Source organism: Nelumbo nucifera, chromosome 2 (assembly GCF_055504915.1).
Source record: "Nelumbo nucifera cultivar China Antique chromosome 2, China Antique-T2T, whole genome shotgun sequence".
In the NCBI taxonomy this organism is placed as follows: Eukaryota; Viridiplantae; Streptophyta; class Magnoliopsida; order Proteales; family Nelumbonaceae; genus Nelumbo; species Nelumbo nucifera.
Window position 1 is genome coordinate 35,210,369 of NC_142650.1, and position 13,264 is coordinate 35,223,632.

General features: G+C 34.0%; 1 protein-coding gene across 2 annotated transcripts in view; it reads left to right on the forward strand.

Annotated features, from left to right (window-relative positions):
* The window catches only part of LOC104612376 (Protein kinase superfamily protein), a 34,129-nt gene extending 26,032 nt beyond the window's left edge, over window positions 1-8,097 (forward strand). Inside the window, exons 16-21 of one of the 2 annotated variants that reach the window (XM_088899255.1) lie at window positions 4,887-5,009; window positions 5,099-5,147; window positions 5,234-5,295; window positions 7,262-7,323; window positions 7,414-7,465; window positions 7,546-8,097. In XM_088899255.1, the coding sequence (XP_088755381.1) occupies window positions 4,887-5,009; window positions 5,099-5,147; window positions 5,234-5,295; window positions 7,262-7,323; window positions 7,414-7,465; window positions 7,546-7,551 (354 nt within the window). In that variant the 3' untranslated portion in view covers window positions 7,552-8,097. Of the gene's footprint in view, window positions 1-4,886; window positions 5,010-5,098; window positions 5,148-5,233; window positions 5,296-7,261; window positions 7,328-7,413; window positions 7,466-7,545 lie in introns of those variants that run through there. The other variant, XM_088899256.1, reaches the window with a different exon arrangement.
* Window positions 8,098-13,264: the final 5,167 nt, after the last annotated feature.

Genomic DNA, 13,264 nt, shown 5'->3' on the forward strand with positions numbered 1-13,264 from the left:
ACATAACTACTCAGGAAGGAGCTCATCCTCATCCTTACTTAGCTTACGATTAAGCTCCAAAGGTGTATCCACTTGTTTAAAGTCAGTCAAGTGAGCAAGTATCACCAGATCAAAGAATATTTCTATTGGTGAACAAAATAACCTTGAGAACATCGCTGAATTTCAAGTCCAAGAAAATAAGTCATCGGCCCTAGAACTTTCATTTTGAAGGAGTTTCAAGTTGTTAATGCCATCCACATCATCTCTGGTGATAAGGATATCATCAACATAAACCAAAAGAAGAGTCAACCCTTGTGCTCGCTTGAGAGTAAAAAGAGAGTAATTTGAAGCACTCTGTTGAAAACCAGCCTCCAACACCATTTTACAGAAGCGATCAAACCAAGATCGTGGAGATTGTTTAAGACCATATAAAGATTTTTTCAGTTTGCACACCAAGAGAGGATTATCACAATAGACGGGAGGTGGTTTCATATAAACTATTTCTTGTAAATGCCCATGGAGAAAGGTATTTTTGACATCCATTTGATGAATTGTCCATTATCTAAGAGCAGTAATGGCCAACAGTAAACGGATTTTGTCATTTTAGCCATTGGAGCAAAAGTTTCATCATAGACAGTCCCATATTCTTGCTTGTGGCCTTGAGCAACCAAACAAACCTTATATATGTCTAGAGTACCATATGATTTGAGTTTCACTGAGTAAACACATCGACTGCCAATGATGGAGGCATCTAGGGGAGGAAAAACAAGCTCCCAGGTATCATTCTCCAATAAGGCCTAAACCTTTGAATCCATAGCATCTTTTCAATGCTTAACTATTACAACCTAGTTGTAAGACTTATGAATGTCTGTGGATGAAAAAACAACAGAGAAGGAGTTATGACTAGAAAATAAGCCATAGCAGTCAGGTGGGCGAGAAATACGAGATGATCGACACAAATAAAGGAGCAAATGAAGGCAAACCAATATGATGAGAAGAGGAACTTATAGTAGTGATGGATGGAGAGGAATGACCAGTCACTAGTGCTGAAGGTGAAGGAGGCATAGGCAATGAACGAACTGGATGCTTATTGGAATAAACTTGAAGTGGCTGCGATACAAGAGGAGGATCACCTACAGAGCCAAAATGATGTAGAATAGAAAAGGATGGTGCAAACAATTTACTAATATGTTCGAAGAATGAAAGGTTTTCAAGAAATATAACATTACAAGAAATGCGCAGTCTACAGACTTTGGGATCATAATAGAGAAATCTCTTGTGTTACATACTATATCCCATAAATGCAAAAATAGATAATTGAGCTATTAGCTTAGTGTGTTCACGGGGAGGAAGATGGACAAAACAAGCACAACCAAAGATATGAAACATTGATAGATTTGGTGAACAATGAAACAAGGATTGTTGGGGAGAAGAATTTCCAAGGATAGAAGTAGGAAGAATGTTGATGGGGTGAACATAAGTGTGGGTCGCATCCGCCCAAAAGGTAATGGGAACATGGAAGTCTTGTAACAAGGATCCCACCATACTAGCAATATGACGATTCTTGCACTCAAATATCCCATTCTATTGAGGTGTACCTAGTTAAGATCTCTAGGACTGGATCCCATAATGTTTGAGATAGGTTTGAAACTCACCATCAAAGTACTCTCTCCCCCTAAATCTGACCTCAAAATTCTTATAGTACTTTTAAACTAGGCCATAACCATAGCATGAAAGTTCTTAAAAGTGGGAAAAACTTTTGATTTCTTTCAAAGAAAGTAAACCCATGTATATCGAGTATAATCATCAATAAACAACAAAAAATATTTATAACCCAAGTGTAAAATAACTAGAGATGACTACACTTCATTATGAATAAGGTAAAAAGGTGTAAAATCATGTTTAGTAGAAGATGGAAAAGGAAAAATATGGTTTTTACTATAGTAACAAGTTAAACAGAATTTATCAACATTCTTAAATGAAGCAACAGTCATAGACAAATAACTAGAAAAAAAATAAATAATCCAAGTTTTTAGCATGAGTGTGGCCCAAATGTCTATGCCATAAGTGTCACACATTATCACAAGAGGTAGAAGAAAAACTAGAAGTAGTAGATAGCAAACAAGAGTCTGGTGAAACTATATTATTCTCAAATTCCAGGGCAAACAGTCTCCCAAGCCTATGCCCCTTCTCCTTCAGCTTCCCAATGTGTTGGCCCTAAATAAAACAACCATCATGAGTAAACAAATCATTATTACCATCATTAACAAGTTGTCTAACAGAAATAAGACTAATAGTCAACTTAGGCACAAAGAAGGTTTTGGAAAGATGTAAGGGTGTAGGCTCAGAAGTGGATAGAAATAAATAATCACACCCACATACAGGAAGAGAATCACCATTAGTAGTAATAATGTCATTGACAGAGGTGTAGGATTTAGAATACTAACCAAAAGAAGCCCCGGTCATGTGGTTTAAGGCCCCAAAGTCAATAATCCACATATGTGAAGGGAGAAGAACACAAAAAAGCAAAAGTTTAAGCCAATCCAATAGTAGAAAAAGTTGAGGAAATAGCCGAGGACACGAGCTCACAATCTTATCTTCAATCAAATTTCCCTATGAATCAGCTTTGTGAGCTAATGAGGAGGAGGCAATATCAGTTGGAGTCGATTCAACTAAGGCATGATAAGCCTTATGTTGTCCTGTCTTGGGGGGCTTGTTGGGCATTCCACTATAATGTGTCCCTGTTGTTTGTAGTAGGTGCAGAAACTTTTCTTCTTGCAGTGGGATGCCATGTGTCCAAAGTCCATCTTCCCCTTCTGTTTGGTAGCCAAGAAGACAATATCTATTCCATGTTCCTTCTTCTGATCAAAGTGCAAACTGAGTGAGGAGACGAGTTTCCTCCCTTAATAACTCTCCAAGTATTATGTCAAGATCAGGTACAAGCTCTCTTCTGATATACTAGAGCGCAAAGTTCCATAATTAGATCTAAGATGCATCAAGAAATGCATAATCTTTCTCTTATTGGTATGTTTCTTCATAGTTTTCACACAACAGTCCATAGAATATTCCCAAAGTGAGTTAGTTCATATTCAATCCAGAGGTTCACAAACCCAATATAATTTTCTTAAATCTATTTCTCTTCTTGAACATAAGAAAAGATATCAACTTCAATCTGATATTGCGTAGACATGTTTGATTGTTGATATAACTTTTCATTGTATTCGAACATGTCATGGGCAGATTTGAATCCCCTCATTGGAATACTGGCATCCATCGTGACAGAACCAAGAATCCATAAAACAACTTGTGCATTCTAAGTTTTCCACTATTTTAGTCCTTTGACATCACCAACATCGGGTATGTGTATGGACCCATCAATATAACCCCACATACCCTTCCCTTCAATAAAATACTGGAAGTGAAACTCCTAGAGAGCATATTTGTTTCCACCAAACTTGATAGAGATAAATTCACTCTTTTCAAGACCCATGTCAAGTAAAAACACAAAGCAAAACTAGTCGAAGCATGCAATATAAGCAGAGTATTAATCCAATAGGGTCAAAAATATAACAGAAGAAACCTCTTATAGTCAAAAGAGAGTGTTCAAGGTACAAAAATAGTTGAAACCTAAGAACATAGTCCAAAAAAGGAAAGATTGACTACTTCCACTGAGAAGAGATGTATAGATCTCTCTCAATTCTTCTATGATCTCAATGAAACTTTCAGAGGATGATGAAAAGGACCAAGCGACACTTCTTTTCAATTTTGACTACAAATAGATGTCTTTCTAGAGAGATCCAATGAAATCTCTCTTGCTAATTGTGCAAAACACATAAAATTGGTTCCTGGAATGATCAAAACAGTCCAAAACCAATCGATTAAGATGAAGAGCCCTCAAATAGTTTGAAAGATGGGGTAATGGATCAAAGAACAGCCCTCTCTAATACCATGTTAATCCGTAAGAAAGAGAAGAGACAAGAAGAAAGCCAATAGTCTAGATCTGTTAGGGTTGATCAATCTAATTGAACCAACCCAAAGAGAAAGAATTTATATTAATAATGAGAATGGACAAGATTGTCCTTACAAAAAAAAATAAAAGAAAAGAGATGTACACTAATGTACATGCCTACTAGATTACAAGAAAGAAAAGTAAAATTACATAAACTACCCTCCATCTTCTCTACAGTAATAAACAAAAGATTTTAGGGCCCCACTCTTAATACCTTTGCAACTATATAAAGGGTTTTCAAAAGTTTTGAGAGGAAACACTTCACTCCCCTCTTCCCTTGCCTGTCCCCTTCTTAGTCAATTGCCACACTCTCCCCAATTTTTCTATCCCATTATGAAATATAATTAATTTGCAACTTCTCCCTAAGCCAACTGGTATCTTATTGCTTGATTTTGTGGTTACAAGATAAAATGCAGTCATGTATAGCTTTTCCCCCCAAAGACATCTAAAAAGTTCTTGACTTTTATTATGCCAAGAGGATGTTTCATTTCTAACATTTTTGTGAGATTTTTTATCCCAATAGAAAGTGTTATTAATTTCTTACTCTACCAAGTATTCTTAATCTATCTGATCAAGTTCATCCAACACAAATGAGTAAAACAATGGAATATCTAGACCTGTTATATTTACACCTATATTGGTGGCCCATGGATTGGTTTTGATTCACCACACACAAGTTCCAACATTAAGTTGTGCCAGAAAATTCATGTTAATGAAATTGCCTCTTTCCTTTCTATTATAAATATCCATTTATAAAAGGTAGTTTGTCTCTGCATTGTTCTTCAATGTTAAAGTGATAACAGTAGTTCATGTTCATGACTTCATATGCATACAACTAGCTAAAGGGAAACATATTAATTGAATTGAATGTCTTATATGAAAGTTACTGGCTATGTAGGTGTTTACCCAACTCCCTGGAGTTGCTTTATCACCATCATCTGATGCTACACCATCAAACCCGCTTGTCAATTCATATTTCCTGCATTTACATAGTATTTTGCAGACAAATATTCTTCAAAGGGTATGAGACTTCTGTATAAATATTTGGTCTTCTCATTGTCTAATTATTTGTTGGCTATCCTTATTATTTTTCACTTTATCATTAAATAGGATTTTGTTCTAAGTGCAATGAAGCAAGTCTCCACTGGTGATATTACAGGTTCTAGTACTCAATTATCTCCAAATTTCTTCACTTACTACTTTTTTCTTTTTTGAGATCATTAGATCTGGTTTCCATTGTTTCAGCTAGTCATGCAATCGATGGAGTGTATATTCAACCACCCACAAGTGTAACAGAAAAGTCATTGGTACGTATTTTAGAAGAACTGCTCTTCTAAAAATAAAAACGGTTGCATGCCACAAGGTGATTTTATCTCAACTACAACAACAATATTCAATTCTTAACTTCATTCATTATTTTAGCATCCTCCTAATCTTTTTGGACAAAAATATCTCTACACAAAACAATGAGAATTGCTTGAAGGTGCTAATGGTGAGGAGGTGACTCCATTGTGGGCGGGGGATTTCAATGTGTGTTTGAAGATGAATGAAAGGAAGGGGGCAAGGAAAAGAAAGTTATGGGAGCAATGAGGAGCTTTAGGGAGTTTATTAGAAGAATGGGTTGAATGATTGCAAGAGATTGCAGTCAATTTTTACTTGGTTGAATGGGCAGGATGCACCTTTTCTCAGGTTAGATAGATTTCTTTTAATGGGTAGTAGTCTGGAAGAAGTGTTGACGTTGTCAAGTTGATGGTTGTGTTGTGATGGATTGGTTAATTTTGGTATTGGAAAAATAAAATGAAGTTCACACTGGTTGTCCTGTTAGTCAGTATGAAAAAGATGTGATCAATGAAGCCTTCTGGATTCCAAGGTGACCAAGAGAAATTTTCTCTTGCTGGACTACATTATAAGAAAACAAGAAAGCTAAAAGCTTCTGGAGCTATATTCCTTTAACTGTCTATTGGGAATCAAGAAAGAAAGGAGTAGAAGGATCTTTATAGGAAGAGCCTGCAAAAGGGATTCAGATGTGTTCGAGGATTGGCTCAAAGCTAATGGATCTGGTACTAATTCTACCAGGATTCAGAGATATCTCAAGAGATTATTTTGAAGCAAAGTTTTAGGAAACTGTTGAATTGGAAGGGAATTTTGGTTAGCATCTTGTAGTAATGTAAAAGTTGGAGCTAGTTGCTTTTTCTTCTTCTTTTTGGTGATTTCTCATCACCCCTAATGTAACTCTTGATGTACTGTTTCTTTATTTTAATAAATTTTCTTTTTTATTTACTACCAAAAATATAATTTTATGACTTTTTTCTTTAAATCTTCCATAGTCCTCAACTTTCTATTCAACCCCATGCATTGCATGAGAGAGAGAGAGAGAGAGAGGTCAGGATTGATGGTTCATTTGAGTTTTGAACAGAAAATGATGACAAGAATGGATAAGTGACAATATGATGATCAAATTTCACAAAATAGGGGTAGATTTTGTGCTAAAATATTGGGAACATTGCTTACCTACTTTAAGGGTCAGGGACATTAGACTTTCCCACAATAATGCTGCATCACACTAAACAACCATAAAGGTGTTGTAACTTTACCTTTTAGACTAAGGCACCAAGGCACCAAGGATAATGTCTTACCAATTTGGCATCTCCTTTCACAATTATAATTTATACCCAATTGCAAACAACTCCAAGATTGAAGAAACATAATAAAGGAGTAGCTCTAAACTTTAATTTAAATCAAGGACAATGAATGTAGTTAGTTTCTCTTCAACTATGGGAACTCTACAATGCTTAAAAGTTACCAGACATTAACAAAACCACTAAAGGTAAAGAATACAGAATATAAGTGATATTGAATCATTGATAACCTACAACTGAGGATATCTGAAGAACTGGAACAATTTCTTCCAAATCTTTGTAGTGTCTATGTTTTTTATGTTTTGGTTTAATTTTCTTATTCATGTCAATCTTTCTAATGAACTGAAAGTTGAGGTGATTGGGACACTTATGGTTCCTCCTTCCGCCAAATGAAATATAAAGGAAAAGAAAAAGAAACAAAACACCTCTTTCCATTTGAATCTTAAAGCTTCTAGATTGATTTTCATCTTCCATGCAACTCACAGTCTTGTTTAACTGGTTAGTTACTAGAAAAGCGGTATCTATCTATAGAGGAACTTTAGGCAAATATTACTGTTCCTTTGTGTAGGTAAATATTTGCTATTTTCATATATCTGGCCTTGCATTAACATCATACCTTAATTCCTGTTTGCAGTTGGAGGCTGCCCATGAGAGAGAAAAAGAACTATTGCAAGAATTGACAGAGTTGCAGTGGAGGTAGTGATAAAAATAGATAATAATAATAATAAATATTACCAGTATTAAGAAATGTGAATAAGTCTGAAACATCAGTTTCCCTTTCTTCAGGCTCATATGTGCCCAAGATGAGCTCCAGAAATTGAAAGCGAGAATTGCTCAGGTTGGTTTCTTGAACTCCTCCTCAAAGTATGTCATAAGCCAATGGTTCATAATCTAGATCCTAACGTCTATATGTTTCAGGTGTGATCAAAATCTTCAGCCCATATATGCTCAACCCTTGGTTATTCTTAGAAGACAATGAGTTGGAATCTAGAATTTGTCAAATGTCTTTCCTTTCTAAATCTCCTTTATCCATGTAGGTGATGCCTACTTGAAATTTTCCAGGATGTTATAGGGGAGAAAATGGTACAATTATGCACCAATTTGTACAGATCCATGTGTCTGACCATATGTAAGATCCAGTTTCTTTGTAATATAGCTGAGCTTGTACCATATTTATATAAGCACGTATTTGCTAGGCTTGATCAGGCATGTGGACCTAATCAAGGGCATGTATGAGATGAAACAACCAATGTTAGAAATCTTGTTGGAGACATCAGATTTTACAATTACATTAGGTCCTTCACCAAGGCTCAGCACTTGGTCCTTATTTACTTGCACTAATCATAGATGAATTGACAAAACAATGTTCAAGAGGAAGTCCCATGGAGCTCATTGTTTGTTGATGACATTGTATTAATTGATGGAACTAATTAAGTGAGAATTTGAATTTATGGATAAATGCCTTTAGAAGCATGAGGTTCTAAAATAAATAGGAAACAAATATAATATATGCTACCTAAGTTTATTATTGACAATGGTGGTGATGATTATAATAATAGGAGTGCAAATCAGGAACACCTAGGATTAGAGACCAAGAGATAACTCAATGTAGCATTGTCCGCTACTTGGTTCGGTAATTCAGAATAAGGGAGAGATAGAGGAGGATGTTGCCCATATAATGCAAGTAGGATGGGCAAAAGCTAATTAATGGATGCATCTGGAGTCTTCTGCGATAGACAAATACCATTCAGGTAGCCAACCAAATCTAGTTGGGAGATGAAGCTCAGATGATGATGTGTAGGTGAGCTTTTACATCACATTTGTCAGCATTTCTATTCATGCCCTACAAACACACATAATGCAATTGGCCAACTTAACAACGCCTCTCCACTCTCATAAATCTTTCTAAATATTTTGCATTTTTTGTCAAATTTGTATAATGATTTGTGAATTTTATCAAGTTGGCTTTATGCTTTTTATACGGTCTAATTAATACTGTATAAGCTATTAAGTTAGTTAAGGGACCAACCACTTGTACAATCAAGTTATAAATTTTTATCAAGTTGGTGTAAATTACATAAGCAAGAGTTTCTTGTGAATTTTTAACAAATTGGTGTAATGATTTTAGAACCATACCAAGTTGGTCTCATGTTCTTTTGTACAGTCTGGTTAATATCATATAAGTGTATAAGAAAAAAAAAAAAAGAACAAGAGAGAGCGGGAGAGAGACTGAGGGAGAAAAAGAGATCAACCAAGAAGAGAATGAAGGAGGAGAAATTGACCAAGAAAGAGAATGAGGAGATTGATGGAGAACAATAGATTGAGAGAGAGAGAGAGAGAATGAAAGTTTTTAATAGAGAGAACATAAATATAGAAATTAGAAACCATTTTTGTTTGTTTTCAAATCACACAGCCATTGAGCAAAGAGAGGCAACTGTGAGAGTGAGAGAGTGGGAGGGAGATCGAGAGAGAGAGAGAGAGAGAGAGAGACCGAAAACCCTTTCTTATTTTCAAATCACCTGGCATTGAGGACAATTTCTATATAAGATTTTTGTTGTGTCCAACATGGATTAAGAGTCCCATGTTGGTAACAACCACATAAGCCTTCGATGACATGGTGGCATTTTTATAATTTGAAATGTAGAGTTGATTGTTAGAGTTTTGTTGGTTTTTGGACCAACTTATAGCCTAATTTTTAAATGTATAGCTGGTTCTGACTATAATTTTCCCTAATATAAATAACTAATTAAACATAATAACATAAGATTAGAAGTCTCATAATATTAATAATAAATAAATCAATTATTTTGGTTGGATAATTCCTAACCAAAATACCTTATTTTATTATTAGATCTCGTTAAATTTAATTTTATATTAATCTATCAAAATGATTTGTGGATATGCCTATAAAAAATTATAAATTACTGAACTAGTCCTTGTTTTTAGAATTCTAATATTATATAAACAAATAATTAATTTAAAGAAATAATAAGCATCAAATTAATTTATATACCATATAAAAGAGAATTTGCCCCATGTTACCAATTTAACCGTTTTGTCATGTGGTGGGTCAACAGTTCAACCATCCTTCTTATGACATCACAAATAAATCAGCTATTTGTATCAATATCTATATATGAATGATGTGAAAATTTTTCCTTGATTAAGACACCCCTTTCTTTGAATATGGTCTCTCTAATTTTGAGGACATTTGAACTACTAGTTTTTTACCTCATTTGATTCTCTCTCATTAAGTGTTATACTTAAGGCATTGACTCCCATTCTCAGTCATTAAATCATATATTCCAGGTCTTTTTTTTTCTTACAATAATTTCTACTAATAAGATCTAAATCTAATATTTTTTACGATATAATTAAAACTCATTTTTTAAAACTGACTTTGGAGAAAAATTGTTCTTCCATCTAAATGGTGAGTCAGAAATTCAATTTTTTCAGCCAAGTGGACCAACCCATGATTTCATAGTTAAAAAAAACAAAAAATAGAAATAAATTTAAAATTATAAAAATAAAAAAGTTGTAGAAATAATTTAGACACATATCTAATATTTTCTATTAATCATATTAAAGAAAAACAAGTGTGATTAATATGAATTGTGTAGATTGATGATGAAAATTAAATATAAAATTTAAAACTTGCCAAAAAATAAATTTTTTTGCTTGTTTGGTTCCAAGTCAACAATTGATGTCATAATTAAATAATAAAAAGTAAAAGAAGTTAAATACAAAAATATAAAAAAATACAAAATGTTATAAAAAAATATTTGGGCACATCTCCAATATTTTATATTAATCATACTAAAAAAATAAGTGAGATAAACAAAGGTTGCTTTTGTTAATGACGGAAATGAAATACAAATTTCAATCTGACCTAAAAAATGGAATTGTTTTTTGATTGGTGGGAAGTCATCAATAGTTGAAGTTTTTGGCTCAAATATGTCAACCATTCATGTCATAATTAAATAATAAATATTAAATTTATACATATATACAAAAAAAATATGGAAAAATGCATAAATATTGTGGAAAATTTTAAACACATCTCTAATATTATATATTTACCATATTAAATAGAAATAAGTTTAATAAGTAAGATATTTTTTATACACATAGAAATATAAAAAAAAATATGAAATAATTTGGATACATATTACTAATATCATTATTACCATCATCCCCATCTAAAATTGCCACGTGCATGGGATGTGCATATTTGCTAGTATAATAAAAATATGGATAAATTACAGATTTCTACCCTTTACTTAGGAGGTGGTGACACTTAGCGCCCCAAACTTTGTTTTGCGACAAAAACCCCCTTTGAACTTTTGGAGTTCAGCTTTGCCCCCTTTAGTAGGGGTGTCAAGGGTATTCAAAAATCCAATTTCAAAATCAAGATTCAGTATAATCGAATCGAATCCAGATAATTCGAATATCTAATCGGTCGAATTCGGATATCCTATTCATACCACATAGCTAATCGGATTCAAATTCGGATATGACCTGATTTGATTCGATAAATATCTGAATTCGATTGATTTTTAATTTTATATATAATATATAAAATTTTTAAATGTTTATATATATAATAATTAATTATATATATAATTTATATATTTATACACTTTATATAAATAAAATATTTATTTTATATATTTATTAATTATATAAAATAATTAATTAGTCGAATTCGAATTGAATTGAATATTCGAATATTTAATCAAATTTGAATTCGAATATTAATTTTCAATATCCGTCGGATATTGAATCGAATTTTCTAATCGGATTCGAATTTGGATATTGCCTTATCCAATTCAAATTTGATCCGTTTACACCCCTACCCTTTAGGAATGGCAATTTCTACCCTACCCCCCTTTAGGGATGGAAATTTCTACCCTACCCGGTGGGAACCCGCCCCAATGGGGTAGGATTTTTTCCTCAAAGGATGAATTTTGGGATGGGAATAGATTTTGGGGTTCTACAACCTGTACGGATATGGTTTAGGCTAAACTTGATCCTCCCTGCATATTGTTGGAAGGCATATAAACGTTATTACTAGGTGTTGAATTGATTTTATCTAAAGGATGATTGAAAGCTTATGTACTGTGAATGATGGTTGATGGTTTGAATTTTAGGTATTTACCTTTACTAGCGGTCTACTGGTGGCCTTTCTTTCCTAATATAGCCACTATCAGGAAAAATCAAGACTAGCAGGAAAGCCCTATAAAACTGCCAGCATAGGTGTCATCAAATTCATCCATTAAATTAACCATTCCCGGCGGTTTGTCAGAATTAACGGTATATGTTTTATTATACCATCGGTTATAAACCACCGGGAAAAGTAGAACAAAATAAATATCGGCGTTCCAAACCGCCGGTACAGATAAGCATAACTGTCGGCATATCATGAAATTGGCATAAGTTAAAAATCATAAAATTGTTGATCTATACTGGTGGTTTCCACCTTCGGCATTAACAGCTTAAGTCAATACCAACGGTTTAGACACCAAAAACCGCAGGCATAGATTTGGCCAAAAAATGGGCAGGCAAAAACCCAGATCTATCTCAACCACTTAACTGATAGACTATTCTTGTTGATCTAGGTGATTTGTTACAAAAAAAAAAATGCTTTAATGAACTGAAAATTTAGTCAATTTTTTGGCCTAAATGAAATGCAACCACCAGAGATTTGTTAAAGAAACAACGGCTTCCAAACAAATCATAAAAACTACCAGCTACACTAATGGATTTTTTTCCGTTACTTATAATGCATAATCAAACCAAATGCCTCCCAACAAATTTTCTCCATAGACATGGCTTAACACAGCTGTGCAAACATGGTACACATGGTGTACGGAACACTGGCGTGTTCATTAATGATTGGTTACATAGCATGGTTCACATGCTAGTGTTAGCAGCAGATCCCATATCGTTCTGAAGCTACCAATATAGGTAATTAAGGAAGAACTCATATTCAGTGCTCACAAGACCGTTCTCATACCGTCCTCATAGCCACTTGTAGCTGTGTATTGGGAATATCTCCCATGAATAAAAACATATAAGTATGGAAATATTCCCAATGCACAGCTGCAAGTGGCTGCAAGGACAGTGTGAGCACGGTCTTGTGAGAACCGAATCCAATCTCACTAAGGAGATGTTCACCAATGTGTATAATTGAGTTTCAAAACAAAAACATTTGCCACATAAGAAAAAACAATATGATTTGCTGATTTGACCTATTAGCCAATTAATCCCATGTCTCCCATACACCTGGAGTGGGACGCAAACCCTAGTAATTGGTCTCTCTCTCTCTCTCCAATGTTGAACCTTTCTTTCATAGTAAAAGAGGCCACTTAACAATGGAAAATGTTGGCAAAGTGGATGCCAATACCATAGCACTCGTGTCTAATACAGAAAGTCCCTCCACTGGATTGGGTTCTTTGGATTTGTCAAGTAATGGTTTTCCATATAGTAGCAAGGATTTTGAGGTTTGCATCTACATGGTTGACTAATTTCGTTTAGCATTTACAAACATTAATGAAAGAGAAAAAGAATCTAAATGGTATGAAAATCAATGACAGTCTTCGGATATGTTGTTTTGGTATGGCAATGATTACTGAAA